At 34.2% G+C, this 15851-nt stretch overlaps 1 protein-coding gene across 1 annotated transcript in view; it reads left to right on the forward strand.

Moving 5' to 3' along the window:
* The window catches only part of LOC117334965 (gonadotropin-releasing hormone II receptor-like), a 93890-nt gene that overhangs the window by 76537 nt on the left and 1502 nt on the right, over window positions 1-15851 (forward strand). Inside the window, exons 2-4 of the mRNA XM_033894833.1 lie at window positions 4638-4842; window positions 12112-12246; window positions 13524-13587. Coding sequence (XP_033750724.1) covers window positions 4638-4842; window positions 12112-12246; window positions 13524-13587 — 404 coding nt within the window. The remainder of the gene's footprint in view (window positions 1-4637; window positions 4843-12111; window positions 12247-13523; window positions 13588-15851) is intronic.

The raw sequence follows: 15851 nt of genomic DNA on the forward strand, positions 1-15851 counted from the left end.
TTCGGAAACATATTTTGGTGACACACCCTCGGTGACATCACGTTTAGAGGAAACGGGGGCGTGCTGGTTTAATTCATGCTGATATGTCAACCCTTGTGACAATCCCGTTTGAATAAATCTGTACTGCGACTCTGAGATCAAGATTGTCATTATCGACGAAAATGTGCTGATGGGCAAAACCTGATATGTCATAAATACCTGTCATCCGTCAAACATTTCAAACATCATTGTTATGCATCCCACAAGGAGTTCGCTTACGTTAATTAAAGTAACTAAAGGTAAGCAAAAAGTACCATTGGTAAACACTAATTGAAATCGGAACTTATCAACGCCTGGAAAAGGCGTTGCTGGACAACACATGACGCAAAGGCCTAGAAAAGGCAGCGACACAGAAAACACCAATGCCCATGTGAAGAAGTCAGGTAATACGCAATAGGCATACAGCATAAATGGAAACTACATAACATAAAGTATAGTGATAAGGTGAACCCAAAAACAACAACGGAGTTAATAAGACAATAGGAATGTGCGAAACAGATACACAGTAAACACCAATATTGAGGTAAACAACGCGGGGAAGGCGGCGCAGATACAAAGAAACACCATCATTAAAGTATTGAACCCAGGAACAGACGTCACAGATAAACAAGTAACGCCGATATCGATTCATAGAAGGCAGATAAAGCCGCCACAGATATAAAGTTAACACCTGATATTATTGTATAAATACACGGCGAAATTGGTACTAGTTTTATAGAAATCTGGTCTGACACGTGTTATTGATCCATGGTTAAAACTAAAAACGTAAAATGACATATTCTTGTATCAAGCAACAGTATCCTATGATAATAATAAGAATAATATATAAATTACATACCTGTAACAAAATAATTGTGGTCATTTTAATCGTTCAAATAGAGCAATACAGTTACATGTATGTTCATCGGAAACATACTTTGATGGCACACCCTGTGTGCCTCCTAGTTAAGAGCCGATAGGGTTGTGGTGGTTTAATTCGATTTGTGATGACATTTCCACCCTTGTGACCATACCGTTTGAATAAATCATTACTGCAACCCTGAGATCAAGATTACCATTATCGACGGAAATGTGATGATGGGCAAAACCCTGATATGTCATAAATACCTGTCACCTGTCAATTTCACATTTCCGATATCGTTTTTATGCATCCCACAAGGAGTTTGCTCACGTTAATTACGTCTGTATTTGCTACAAAGTTTAAAAAAAAATTGTTATTCAAAAGCAAAACAATTAAGTTAGGATTAGCAAAAAGTATAATCGATAAGCACTGATTGAAAATTGGAGCTTATCAACGCTGGGAAAAGGCGAAACTAGACAACACATGACGCAAAGACCTAGAAAAGGCCGCGCCACAGAAAACACCAATGTCCATGTGAAGAAGCCAGGAAATACTCAACAGGAAATATGAAAATCATAAAGTATAAAGTATAGTCATACGCAGCGCCTAAACAACAACAAAAACATAGATAATATGTTGATTAATAAAAAAAAATGAGATGGTCAAACAAATATAAAGTAAACAAAGATATTGATATAATGAACCCAGCAAAAGTTGCCACAGTAAACAGCGACATTGATGTATCGAATCCTAGAGTAGGAGCCACAAATAAACAGTTAGATTAGAGCCCATGAAAGGACGCCAAAGATAAAAAAGAAAATACCGATATTAATATATAAAATCCAGGAGAAGGCGCAACAAATACACAGGAAATACTTATATTAATGTATAGAACCCCGGGAAGGTGCCGTAAATACACAGGAAGCATATATATTAATGTGAAAACCGAGGACAAATGCGCTACACATACACGGTAAAGACCGATATTGATGTATAGAACTCAGACAAAGGCGCCACTCATATACAGTAAACACCGATAATGATGTAAAGAACCCAGACAAAGGCGCCACTCATATACAGTAAACACCGATAATGATGTAAAGAACCTACACAAAGGCGCTACACATATACAGTAAACACCGATAATGATGTATAGAACTCAGACAAAGGCGCCAATCAGATACAGTAAACGCCGATATTGATGTATAGAACTCGGACAAAGGCGCCACTCATATACAGTAAACACCGATAATGATGTAAAGAACCTACACAAAGCCGCAACACATATACAGTAAACGCTGATATTGATGTATAGAACTCGGACAAAGGCGCCACTCATATACAGTAAACACCGATATTGATGTAAAGAACTCAGACAAAGGCGCCACTCATATACAGTAAACACCGATATTGATGTATAGAACCCAGACAAAGGCGCCACTCATATACAGTAAACACCGATATTGATGTAAAGAACCCAGACAAAGGCGCCACTCATATACAGTAAACACCGATATTGATGTAAAGAACTCAGACAAAGGCGCCACTCATATACTGTAAACACCGATAATGATGTATAGAACTCGGACAAAGGCGCCACTCATATACAGTAAACACCGATATTGATGTATAGAACTCGGACAAAGGCGCCACTCATATACAGTAAACACCGATATTGATGTATAGAACTCGGACAAAGGCGCCACTCATATACAGTAAACACCGATAATGATGTATAGAACTCGGACAAAGGCGCCACATAAACAGAAGAAGGCATCGCAGATATACAGGGAACACTGCTATTAATATAAATAAGATTGGAAAAGGCACTACAGATAAACAGTTAACAACAATATTGATATAAATTAGCCAATGAAAGTAGTCCCAGATACACAGTACAGACGGATATTACTATAAATCACCCAGGAGAAACCGTCACATATAGTACACACAGATATTGATGTATAGAGCCCTGGAAAAGGCGCCAAAGGAAAGCAGTAAACACTGATATTGATATATATAGAACCCGGGGGAGGGCTCTACAGATAAACAGCAAACACCGATATTGATGTATAGAACCATCGAAAAGGCGTCACAGATATACAGTAAATAGAGGATATCTGCGCACTCGTGAAACATATCAAAATATTAGCCCCACTCGTGAAACATATTTGGTATTACTGAAGACACTGTTAGATATTCTGTTTATTACATTTTTTATCAACGAAAAACCTACCCCGTATGGTAACTAGGCCTACAGCGAAATTTTGCATACAAAAAAAGTAGTTCTCCCTGTCCAGGTGCTGACATATATGTCGGGCTTTCTGATTGGTCAATTATTTTGGTATTTTCTAATCATTGATTTGATTGGTCAAATCAGCAAAAAGTGAAAAATATTACTAGTGAAAAATATCACTTTTATAGAATGAATAATTTTTGATATTTCACTGGTAAAAATGTAATAAACACCGATATTAATATAAATAAACCAGGAAATGGCGTCACAGATATATATTAAAAACATATATTGGTGTATAGAGCCCTGAAAAGGCGCCATAGATAAATAGTTAAAACTGTTATTAATCTGACCCAGATGAAGTCGCTACAGATATAAGAAACAATGATGTTAATGTAGATAACCGAGGAGAACGTTAACACGACTAATAGGGAACAACCAACCAATTGAAAAAAAATATTTTTGAAACAGCCCCTGTGTATAGAACGTTGAGCCAAGGATAAAATGTCTGGCAGCCACTGATTGGCCAGTATGTTATGAAGTGAGAAAATAGATATGTAGCCTGATAGGTAACTATCAATAAGAAATGTTGATATAAATTTCTTAAGTCCGATTGGTTTTTTCCCCAAAAGTTCACGTAATAATAGTAAACAGGTAAACATTTAAGATTTTTGAGAATTTTTACTGCGAAATTCACCTATTTTCAAAATGGCTACCCTGGAGAAAATTTGAGCTGAAGGACCCAACTTTTTTTTTGATTAGGTGTTATATCAGACCCTAAACTTTTGTTATAAACCATAATCGTCATATTTAATTCAAGCATTTGAATGAAATAATCCAAAACGTTAACACTAAGGTCTATGGGAAAACAATTGGTTGGTTGGTCTCTAATAAACAAAAACAGCACAACTATTGCAAAGGTATATATATGTACTGCCATCAAATTAAAAGAAATGAAGCTTTTCATTTACCGTTAGTACTCATAACACCATGTAGCAATGATTCACATTCCTCATCTTCATTGAAGGGGTAACGGCATCGCAAAATGAATATCTTTACCTGTGTAACCTTCACAGTTTTGATGTTATTCTTTGTGTATGTTTACCTTTTTTTTCTGTGTCCGAAATACAGCCAAAACGATTCTTATCAATCTCTGTAGTCGTTTGTCTAGCAAGGTTGAAGCTCATCGATTGACAAATCATTATTGTGATTGCACATATTACTGAAGTATTAGGATATAACTGTTCCTATTTATTGCCTGTGTTACCCGACTAAAATGTTTGCCTCGGAGCAGGTGTTCACCAGTTTTGGGTTAATATTGCATTTTGTCAAGATCAGACGGTGGGTCTCGACCAATCAGGAAACGATAAAAATCAAATTGATATGACAAATCTAATTAATTAACTAATAAATCCGGAAAATCAAATGCCATATCGCAAATTGGTGTTTTTCAGGATTGGAAAATTTTATGTAGGCAATTATCCTTTTTATTTATTTATTTATTTACATTTTGTGTTTCAGGGTGTCATATTCCATGTGGAGAATCATCCTGTGTTTCAGTGGTACACACAGTGCGTCACATTCAACTTTTTCCCAACTCCAAAGCACGAGCTTGCCTATAACCTGTTCAACGTCATCACAGTTTATGCTCTTCCATTACTCATCATCACCACGTCATATTCCATGATTCTCTACAAAATATCGAAAAAGGCTAAACAAGCTAAAGGTAGGTATAGCACTCATGTAAACTTATGTAGGGTCTGTTCGTCCATGTTATACTGCGATGCCAAAAATATCGTAAGATGCATTAATGCATGCACTTGATGCCACAACTGACGAAATTCGCCAGTTTTACATGGAAAACAGTTTTGAATTTTTGTGGCTTTTCATGAAATTGATATAAGTGATTAATGTAATCTTGCTCTCTTGTCGCTACAGTTTGGTGTCTATGATACTTATTATTAATTACTTTAACATTCAACTGGCCAAAGCACAAAGTGCCTATGAAAGTGATTAGCTCATTTACAATGACACGAATGTGAGATTCTTTAAATATTCATCGCGGTAAATTAACCCAAAACAGTTCTAACTTTTTATCTACTGATATACACTGTTGAGAATAATACAGTATGTATATCGTTAATTGCGGTATTACTTATTTTTTTCGTTATGAAAGCCCTGATAAAGTGTATAAATGTCAAAGCCTGTTACCTCCTTGTCCAATGTTCTCTCTTCGAGACGAAGCTTATCGGCGACGGAGTTAATATGATGATTCATGGATATGGAATCTCGGCTGCATTGTCAAATAGCTAGCTTTTGTGGCCGTGCGGTTAAGTGTCGTGTCTGTGTACCAAAGTTAAGTGACGTCGAGCGTGGTCAGCTTTCTGATGGGTGACCGCTCTGTTTACACCCCACGCACGTTCAATAGTAATGTGTGCGAGATGGGGCGATGACATTATTTAGAATATCAACGGTCAGTTATCTTTTTTAAAGAGCACAGTTGTATCGTTGTCGGTAACTAACAATGTTATGTTCTAGATACTGACATGTTAAAGGTTTTTTTTTTCCTTTTTATATCATAAATTGATGTATGGTGTTTGTTTTGAAACTTCTACTAGTTGTTTGCAGAAAGATTATCGCCCATATGTAAATGATATATATATTTGTATATCTATGCATTCAAATTATTAGGTGAAAAACATGCTTGCTTATGCTATCGATTTTTAAAGAAATGGCAGTTGTAGAATGTTAAGGAATGAAATCATAATTTTCAAGACTTTTCTGTTCTTATTTTGATAGCGTAGTATGTAAACTTTACTTTTATTTAATTTTTTTTTATTTACTTTTTTTTACAACAAGTTTGATTAACTTATATTAATCACTCTTGTTGGCCCGGATAGAAGCGTGCGAGGGGTCTTACTGTGGGAGAAAACCGTCTAGGTGGAAGCAAGTCTGTGCCACCCGACCACCCACAAATGTATATAATACATATATAAGTAGGATGTACAATGGTTCCATTTACATAACCGTAGAATGTGCGTAGTAGTCAGATTCTCTATGACGTAACATACTGTACGTTTTACGTATGTGAAATCCCGGTAGAACTCGCCGTGCTTTACGGATGTACGATAAGAGTTGATTTGTGTTTCCTTTATTTCCAAAATCAACATTAATATATGGGAATATAAATACGTCTTGATGAAAATGTCCACGTGGTTATTTTGGAATCCTCGATTCTTGGTACCTTATTTGTTTACAGATTAAGGATAGCTCAATTCAATCGCTGGTTTCATCCTTCTGTATACCGTCGTTGCCTTTCGTTTTGAACATTATTGACCGAGTTATTTCATACATTCATATTAAACTTAGGTTTTCAACAATATTTAACCAAAGTACTGTATAAATACCACGAGGTAAACACAGAAATAGGCTCTAATTTAATCACTGCCGTCCGTATCTAAGTATTATGGATTGGTGAAATGTCCATTCTCGTTTCAGTCTGAAATATCGCAGTCGAGTACACCAGTCTGACAAGGCAAATCTGGCGATGATTCTTATCCCAGCATACAATTTATTCCACTTGTAATTTCATGCCTAATCCCTGGTTTTCAGCCGACACGCCACCGAAATGAGACATAAAAACGCATTGTCGTTTACAGTTAATATCATCATTGTCTTTCTTCCATTTCATGACAAAAGCAGTGCAAAAAGCTTTTACTAACTGTTGTACTGACTACAGTTTTACGGAAGACACCATTTTGAAATCTCCATTCCACGAAAAAGAACTTGAAATGTTTCCATCGCAAAAACGGAAGTGCTGTTCTAAGAATACAACCATCCTGAGACTCGCGGCGATTTATCTTTTTAATGTTCTGTCGTATTCGTATAAACCTGTTGTACTATTTGGATAGGAAGCATGCTTAAAGTTTAAAGGGCAAGCTGTTTTCAACTAAGTATGCTGAGGTAGATCTTTAGAGGGCAGCCCATGTAACTGTTTGTCATAATGCCTGACGGTTGGGTGAACTAACTTTTTTCCATAAGTTTGAAGTGATTAAGCGATTAAATGGTGGGATTTGCTTATCACTTGGCGACTTTCTTTTTGCGTTCAACTCTAACGATAAAAATCGCCAGACAACATTCCCTAACTTTAACCAACAATCCATATATATAATCTAAAGACCACATTGATTACGAATGATACAAAAACAACAATAAACATCAATTCTCCAAGAGGTCAAAAATCAAAAATGTAGCAGTCAACGTTGTATATATAAGTACAGTCAACGGGGAGGAGGGTACGCATTAGGTTACATTCTTGTCTGATGGAGACTGCTGTCTTATACTGCCAAGCCTGAAATGTTCTCCGAAATATTCAACCGTAACGAACAGTTATTGTCAATGTAAAGACCTGATAATTTAACTTAATATATGCATAGTGTTGTCAATATTAAACTAAATATTTCGCCGTCTAAGAGCAGCGTCAGTCATTTCCATCGTGCAGCATAATAGTATTAGTAACAGTGACGTCACAATAGACGCACGTTCAACCTGGCGCCAAATTGATGGTGCCCTGTTGCCTCATAGTATTCATGTTGTTTAACCAATGGGAACTTAGTATTCTTCATGTGATAAACTTAACTGTATTTTGATTATTATTAAACACTATTTTCTGTCTGTCGAAATAAATTGGCTACACTGAAAAGGGGAGGGGGAGGAGGGGGCATATAATCCAACATATCTTGTTCGTCAAATAAAGATGACAGCGTATACTCTTTGAAAATGTCGAATGAAATCCACGGCAGTTTGTTATGAACGACAACCTATTCACAAAATTACTTTCAAGAGAAACAAAAAGTTTACTTATCCAGACGAAATATGAGTATTCTATATCCATCTTTAATAACTACACAGACTCGTTCCTAATATTTGAAACAACTCCTGGTGTTTTTCGCGACACTGTGATATTTTACTGTGGTTCATAAAAGTTTTATTGTTGCAAGGACTGATACATGTATATTAAATTGTTTTATTGGAAATTCCAAATGTGGTATTGGATTAAGCGGTAGAACAATAAATATTGTTCTGAGTACATAATAGCGGTTTCTGACAAGGAACCAGTTATCTTCTCTACGAATTCCCTATCGGATGCTGTAGCTTGATATCATGATATTTCTTATAGCTATGTTGAGGCTAATGTAATTTAGTTAGATGTATGATGCAATTAGATATTCCTAGATAAAAAAAATAACATTTCCTCCAAAGTTATATGTATATTCTAATCAAATATCCCTAAGCACATAGGATAAAAATGCTTCAAAAATTATATGTACATTCTAATTAAATATCATCATCATCATCATCATCATCATCATCATCATCATCATCATCATCATCATCATCTATAACGAATTACTATGTAGCTAATTGATGCAGATCTGTGTACGTTTTCAGAATAACTTGCCATTTAGCAGTTTTTGTTAAACAATCTTCTTATCCGTCCAAGTTTCAAAGAATCAATTAATACCCTTATATCCATCATTTTAGTAAACCATCAACAAATGCTGAGTAACAGAATCTCTCTTAACTTTGTCAGTTTTACTATATAAAAAGTGTTAAATGATTGAGTTAAATCGATTAATGAATTGATCATCTCGATTTGGGAAGGCCATAAATAAATGATAAAATTGAGATACCATTAATGATTTTATCAAATGAATTTTCCCAATAGCAGTAAGCTTTCCTATGCTCCATGTCTTAAAAATAGATTCAAATTTAATTAATTTCTTATCATAATTTGATTTTGAAATTTTATGTAGATCGATACTGAATTCAATCCCAAGATGTGTGAATTTATCTTTTCCCATGGTAATTTTAACTCGTATAATTAAGTATCCTCACTATATGTTTTGCTCCCTATCCAGATTACCTGTGCTTTGTAAATGTTCAATTTGAGCCCAGATAACTTTGAATAAGCATTGTAATTCCACAATAGATTCTTCAAAGATACTTCAGAAGCATCTAAAATTAGAGAGATGTCATCAGCATATTGAGACATTAGTAGGTTTACTGTATGTATAGTTATATTGTATGTCGGTACACCAACATTAGTAGGTTTATTGTTTGTATTGTTGTATTGTATGTCAGTACACCAACAGTAGTAGGTTTACTGTATGTATAGTTATATTGTATGTCAGTACACCAACATTAGTAGGTTTACTGTATGTATAGTTATATTGTATGTCAGTACGTCAACATTAGTAGGTTTACTGTATGTATAGTTATATTCTATGTCAGTACACCAACATTAGTAGGTTTACTGTATGTATAGTTATATTGTATGTCAGTACGTCAACATTAGTAGGTTTACTGTATAGTTATATTGTATGTCAGTACACCAACATTAGTAGGTTTACTGTATGTATAGTTATATTGTATGTCAGTACACCAACATTAGTAGGTTTACTGTATGTATAGTTATATTGTATGTCAGTACACCAACATTAGTAGGTTTACTGTATGTATAGTTATATTGTATGTCAGTACACCAACATTAGTAGGTTTACTGTATGTATAGTTATATTGTATGTCAGTACACCAACATTAGTAGGTTTACTGTATGTATAGTTATATTGTATGTCAGTCCACCAACATTAGTAGGTTTACTGTATGTATAGTTATATTGTATGTCAGTACACCAACATTAGTAGGTTTACTGTATATATTGTTATATTGTATGTCAGTCCACCAACATTAGTAGGTTTACTGTATGTATAGTTATATTGTGTGTCAGTTCACCAACATTAGTAGGTTTACTGTATGTATAGTTATATTGTGTGTCAGTTCACCAACATTAGTTTGTTTACTGTATGTATTGCTATATTGCATGGCAATATATTTCTTTGAATTAATCCAATTCATCAATCATGAAGTGTAAATTGCTAATTATCTTAACTATGATTCATGTGCCCTAGTGTTCGCTTTGTTATTTAATATAATTACTAAAATGGGTCAAGGCCACACTCACTTCAAGATGCAGCCGGAAATCCGACAAGAAAATACAACAGTCAATCCAATTCCAAATATAACTGAATCAATCAAATACTGGTTTATAACATCGCCATTCTGGCGACACTCTAAGTCTGTTTGAATGACAACTTAATTAGAACTCACCACTGTATAGTCTTCTTATATGATTCCATCGAGGCATAGTCGTTTTACAATGGGGAGTCATACAATGTAAGAAAATGTTAATGAAAGGTGATTTTTTTCGCTCCTTTTTTTTTGTCTTTATAGACAAGAAAACATAATTGTTTCGATGTATCCTGAAAATATTACTGTCATTTATAAATGTTTGTGTTCTCTAAATCCTTAACATTCTTTAATGAGACACGTATTAACATATAAAAGAAAGTGAAAATGTAATATAACCGATTTCCTTGAGATTTTCAGAAGCGTTAGAGCTATCTGCCAACTGTCGTTAAAGTATTTCTATCCATCATATGTCCTTTTATCGTTCTTATTCCAGTGTCGTTTACGATTCTGTTATTTTTGTACATTTGTTTGGGGTTTTTTTTCGTTTTTGTTTTCTATTAATTTTTTTTTTATTATTTATTCATTCATTTTTTGTGCGTATATCTACTTTATTATCTTCTTTAGGCCTACTTATCACATAATTTGCATCTTCTGCAAAATCAAAATACAGCATTTGTCAACAAAAACAACAGATGACCGCTCTCATGTAAGCTGTGTCAGCTGACTAGTGCAGAGCTTCGGAGTTCTTTATTTTGTTCTTTCCGTTTTATGAATGATATACTTGACTTTTGATTACATAATAATATATGATTAACAATACTTATTTGTTGTTGGAAGCAAAGAACTGTTTTTGCCTTTGTGTTTCTAATAGAAATAAAAACGGAAGAATAATAATAATTGTATCTAAATGTGACTATATCTAGGAGCATTGAGTACAGAAATAGCGAAAATGTCAAATAGCTTATTTAATGCCGGAGGATAGTACCGATGGCATATGATAACAATTTCATGCAACATTAAAATAATCCCAACCGATATAAACGTATGCATGGCGTGTATCTTTCTTAAAGCAGGACATTAAAAATAATCAAGATATTAAAATAGTCAATTTTATCCAGGTTATGTCGCTATGATAATCCTGGGCCGTGTTATTGTCGTCTATATGCTCGTTGGTTTATTACGGTGGAATTCAAATTATAGGTGAATTGACTATCAGATCCAGATAAAAACAATTGTAATTCAAAACATAAGCTCTTAACAGCTAATAATGCATGATTAGTAGAAAAAATGTTGGATACCCTTATTATGATAATAAGACAGGTATTATTGATGGACAATTTAGCATTATGAATAAGGAAGAATCAAAAGGGCGAAGTATTTTATCTATGTACTTAATTATCTTGATGCGACAAAATGTATTACACCTGGACCGACTCAGCCATGTGTGACACAGCTAAAAAAAATATGTCGAGTGTTCGAAGAACGTATACAAAATCACTGAAAGAGTTTAATAAATTCCATATGACATAGTAACAAGTGCAAGATATTTTGTATATTTCTACAGAGGCAATCTTGCCACGTGGTGTGATATTGGTGAAGACACACATTATCATGTGTAACAACATCATATGAAAGTCTTTACTTTCCTGGTCATGCATTGATTAGTGTATATTTACATATTATGAAACTATTTTATTAAAATTATGGACCTGATACCATTAATCAAAACCACTACTTAATACTTGTGACAGACATACGGCAGCAGCATGACATATTGCATAACAAATGTCAATTGTGGTCAGCGACATTATATTTCAGTCAACTTTATGTCGGCTTTACAGATAATTATTAATTCCTTTTCAATATTGAGGAAAGATATTGAAATACTATTTCTGTTTCTAGCCAAGTTAACGAAAATTTTGACTCATTGTAATATAATAGTGATGCATTTTTCTGTTGTTAGATGACTGTTTAGAGTTTGGTGCCCATAAGTATCGATGTCACGGCTACCCGCCTGGAAAAGGAATTGTGTCTTGTGCGAGGGCAGGCAAAATAGGCAAGGCAAGGATACGCACTCTGAAAATGACATTAGTAATAGGTAGGTATTAGCTTAACTGAGTTTATCGATTATAATATATGATGTTAGTAATAGGTATTGTATTAGCTTAACTTAGTTTATCGATTATAATATATGATGTTAGTAATAGGTAGGTATTAGCTTAACTTAGTTTATCGATTATAATATATGATGTTAGTAATAGGTAGGTATTAGCTTAACTTAGTTTATCGATTATAATATATGATGTTAGCAATAGGTAGGTATTAGCTTAACTTAGTTTATCGAGTATGCTGTATATACATTCTGTAGGTTCTTCAATTATCCGTTTACTGTAGATACATACATATAAATGTATCATTAAAGACGTGAAAATGAAATTGGCAAGGTATATGCATAGGTTTTAATTAATGGCAATAAGAAAAACCTATATTACACATGAATGGTTTACATTGCATGGTTATGATATATATATAAGATATATGATAGGTATGACGCTGGTACCTTGGTCGATTTAGGTTTGCTCTGAGGCAACATTGTCCCACACTGTCGGATCTGCTCGCAATTTTCGAATAATCTCCAGATACAATTATCAATATCCTCATTGTTTAGGATTTTACGCTACGTCGTTTTTGAGTTGATGTACGACTGTAATATTTTGGATGCCGCAATTTTTTTTTTTTTTTTTTTTTTTTTTAAATTTTTATAAGCACTTCTCAATTTGAATAATAAACTGGATATGTTTTAACTAATACCGTAGATAAAGTCATACCATAATATGTATTTTTCCACTTAATTCAGACTCAATGAACCTACCACAGTTAACTACTGTATATCAAGTCCGTCGTAGAATACATTTGTCATGCTAAAAGTACTGGACTATATTTTGTTATTCCTTTTCAAAAGTGAGCATATTTATATGAAATAAATTCCATTAAAATAATATCTGTTTTAATTCATTATTAAGTTTGTTCACGAAAGAAATACTGAAAGTAATAACCATATGTAGACGAAGAGTGATGACGTACATTTCCGTAAGTGCCGTGGTAGACTTGCACAAGTCCCTATTTGTCAAGGACAAAATATTATACAAAAAAATCAAAAAAAAATATAAATATGAGAATTGAATAAAGTTAGGTTGAGGTGTATTGGGGTATAAACCTCAATAGGTCTTGAGACATTTATTATGAACTTATACCCTTATACACCTCAACATAACTTTATTCAATCCTTAATATAATGCATAATGCAACAAGTACATACAGCTGTACGATGATAACGATAAATGTATCCATATTGTGTCATTTTTGCTATTTCAGTGACAGTTTTCGTTCTTTGCTGGACGCCTTATTTCTTCATGGCGGCTTGGTGGTGGATTGACAAGTAAGTTATAATTTCCCTAGGAAGCCTTAATGTTTAATGTGCTTTGGGGAATCTTATATGTGCTGATAATTAAACAACACTGCCTCACTCAGATGTTTCAACTGTAACGCATATCACTCTCTCTTGGAGTTAAGATTATCTATTGATGGTAAGTAAAATAAGCTTGAATGTCGACATATCTAAGCAACGTGCTGAGATTATTTGAGTACATTTACGCATGTTACAAAACATTGCGGTAATCACGACTGGTACGTATATGAGTCAATCCTGACCAAGGTATACGTACTGGCTAAAACGACAAAGGATTTAGAAACGTGGATATATAACAAGCCTGGACGTACATTTGTCAAGGGTTAAACATCTACAGTTATTAAAACGGCTATAATCACCCTGAAGATACTCGGGAAGGATTGCTGGTAGTGCGATTTACCCAGAAGCACATTATCTGCTCACCTCACGCTTCGAGGGTGAAATAACACAACACTGAGAAAGTACGGTAATTGCACATTCATGGGGACCCTGTTGAAGCATTCTTAAGGAATGCCCTCGTTGTTAGAGTTTCCGACGGTTATCTTAATTATTTCCAACTGCTGTGGGAACACGAACCACAACAATGTTTGTTGATTTTTTTCTGTCTGCAAAACCAGATAAGGCCGGTGCGTGTGTTACAGCGATACTGTAAAAATACACATTGTCTCCAGCTATTGAGCTCGAAACTTTAACAATGAGATTTTGAACCATTGTTTATGAACTGCAGAAATGGTATGGAAATAGAAAAACAAGTCTTATTTCCAGTCCTGGTTAATGCGTCCACAAAAGGTAACAACTAATGGCAAAACAAAAGCCATTATGTTGTCTAAACTTTAATAATAAACAATAATGGTAACTCAGGTGATTAGAACTGGCATTGGTAAACTTATTACAGTTAATTGGGGTATTTGTGTTAAAATTGGTTTTCAACCAAACATTCTATACTGGTTCCGTTCTATAAAAGTTGTGAAAATGATCCTACAGAATAAATTACCTTTGGTGATAGTTGTGAACCGGGATCGGTTCTTATAGAGCCTTACCCACGGAACCAGAACCGGTTTCGGTACCAATTAGAGGAACACGATTATGGTTATGAATTGTTTCCAACCAAATAGCCAGCACATATTCTAAATTATGTGTTATCAAAGTTTTGGTAAGATATTCATTTCAGTAATTATTCCAGAGTGAATCTTAACCAGATCCAGAATGGGGTTTGTTTCGTTTTGGTGACCCAATGTTCCTGTTGAGGTTTGTTTCGTATTTTTGTGATTCTGAGTTTCTCTTTGGGCTCTGTGTTGTGTTTGAGACCATGAGTTCAAGTCGGAGGTTTTTTCATTTTGGTGACATGTGTTTCCTGTTGGTGTTTTGTTTTGTGGACTCTCGGTTCTGTTGGATTACTCTTTCTGTGTATGTTGTAGATCCATAGTTACCGTTGTGATATTTTAGGTTATTTGCTGTTTCTCTTTTCTTAAAAACAAAGATATGTTTGTTTTTCTTCGGTGTTTCATTTATACATTTCTGATTTTGTTTAATCTTACCCTTCATGTCTCATTATGTCATTAAATGGCTTCATTCTGCATACACTTCAACATTGATTATCAAATCAACAATGCGATTCCAGCAATACCGAAAGGCGACAGCCAAGATCTAATTTACGAAATCACGTTAGATCGAAATGACAACATGTCTTGAATAAGCCAATCTCCCTTTCCTTTAAGAAATCCTTTGATTAAAACAGATGGGTTCTGGGGATAAATGTATCATAACGTAATATGTGTCTTACTGCGCCTGTAATTGCGAATACATACATGTATGTATATTGATTATTTTATTTAAGATTAGTATGTGGGTTCCTTGAAATCCCCTTTGTTCAACACAAACAAGAAACAAATGAAATTATTCCTTTGAAAATAAATTCAAAATCTGAAATTCTAATTTCCCTTGTGCAAATGTATGTGACAGCGCGTTAGAGAACATTAACTTTAACTGCAATTTTCAAATGAATATTTCTTGTAAAATATAAACTTTTTTAAATTACATGTTTTATTACATTTTTTACCAGTGAAATATCAAAAATTATTCATTCTATAAAAGTGATATTTTTCAAATTTATCACTAGTGAAAAATATCACTTTTGCTGATTTGACAAATGAAATTAATGATTAGAAAATACCAAAATAATTGACCAATCAGAAAGCCCGACATATATCTCAGCACCTGGACAGGGGGAACTA

This window comes from Pecten maximus, chromosome 9 (assembly GCF_902652985.1).
Source record: "Pecten maximus chromosome 9, xPecMax1.1, whole genome shotgun sequence".
Taxonomy (NCBI): domain Eukaryota; kingdom Metazoa; phylum Mollusca; class Bivalvia; order Pectinida; family Pectinidae; genus Pecten; species Pecten maximus.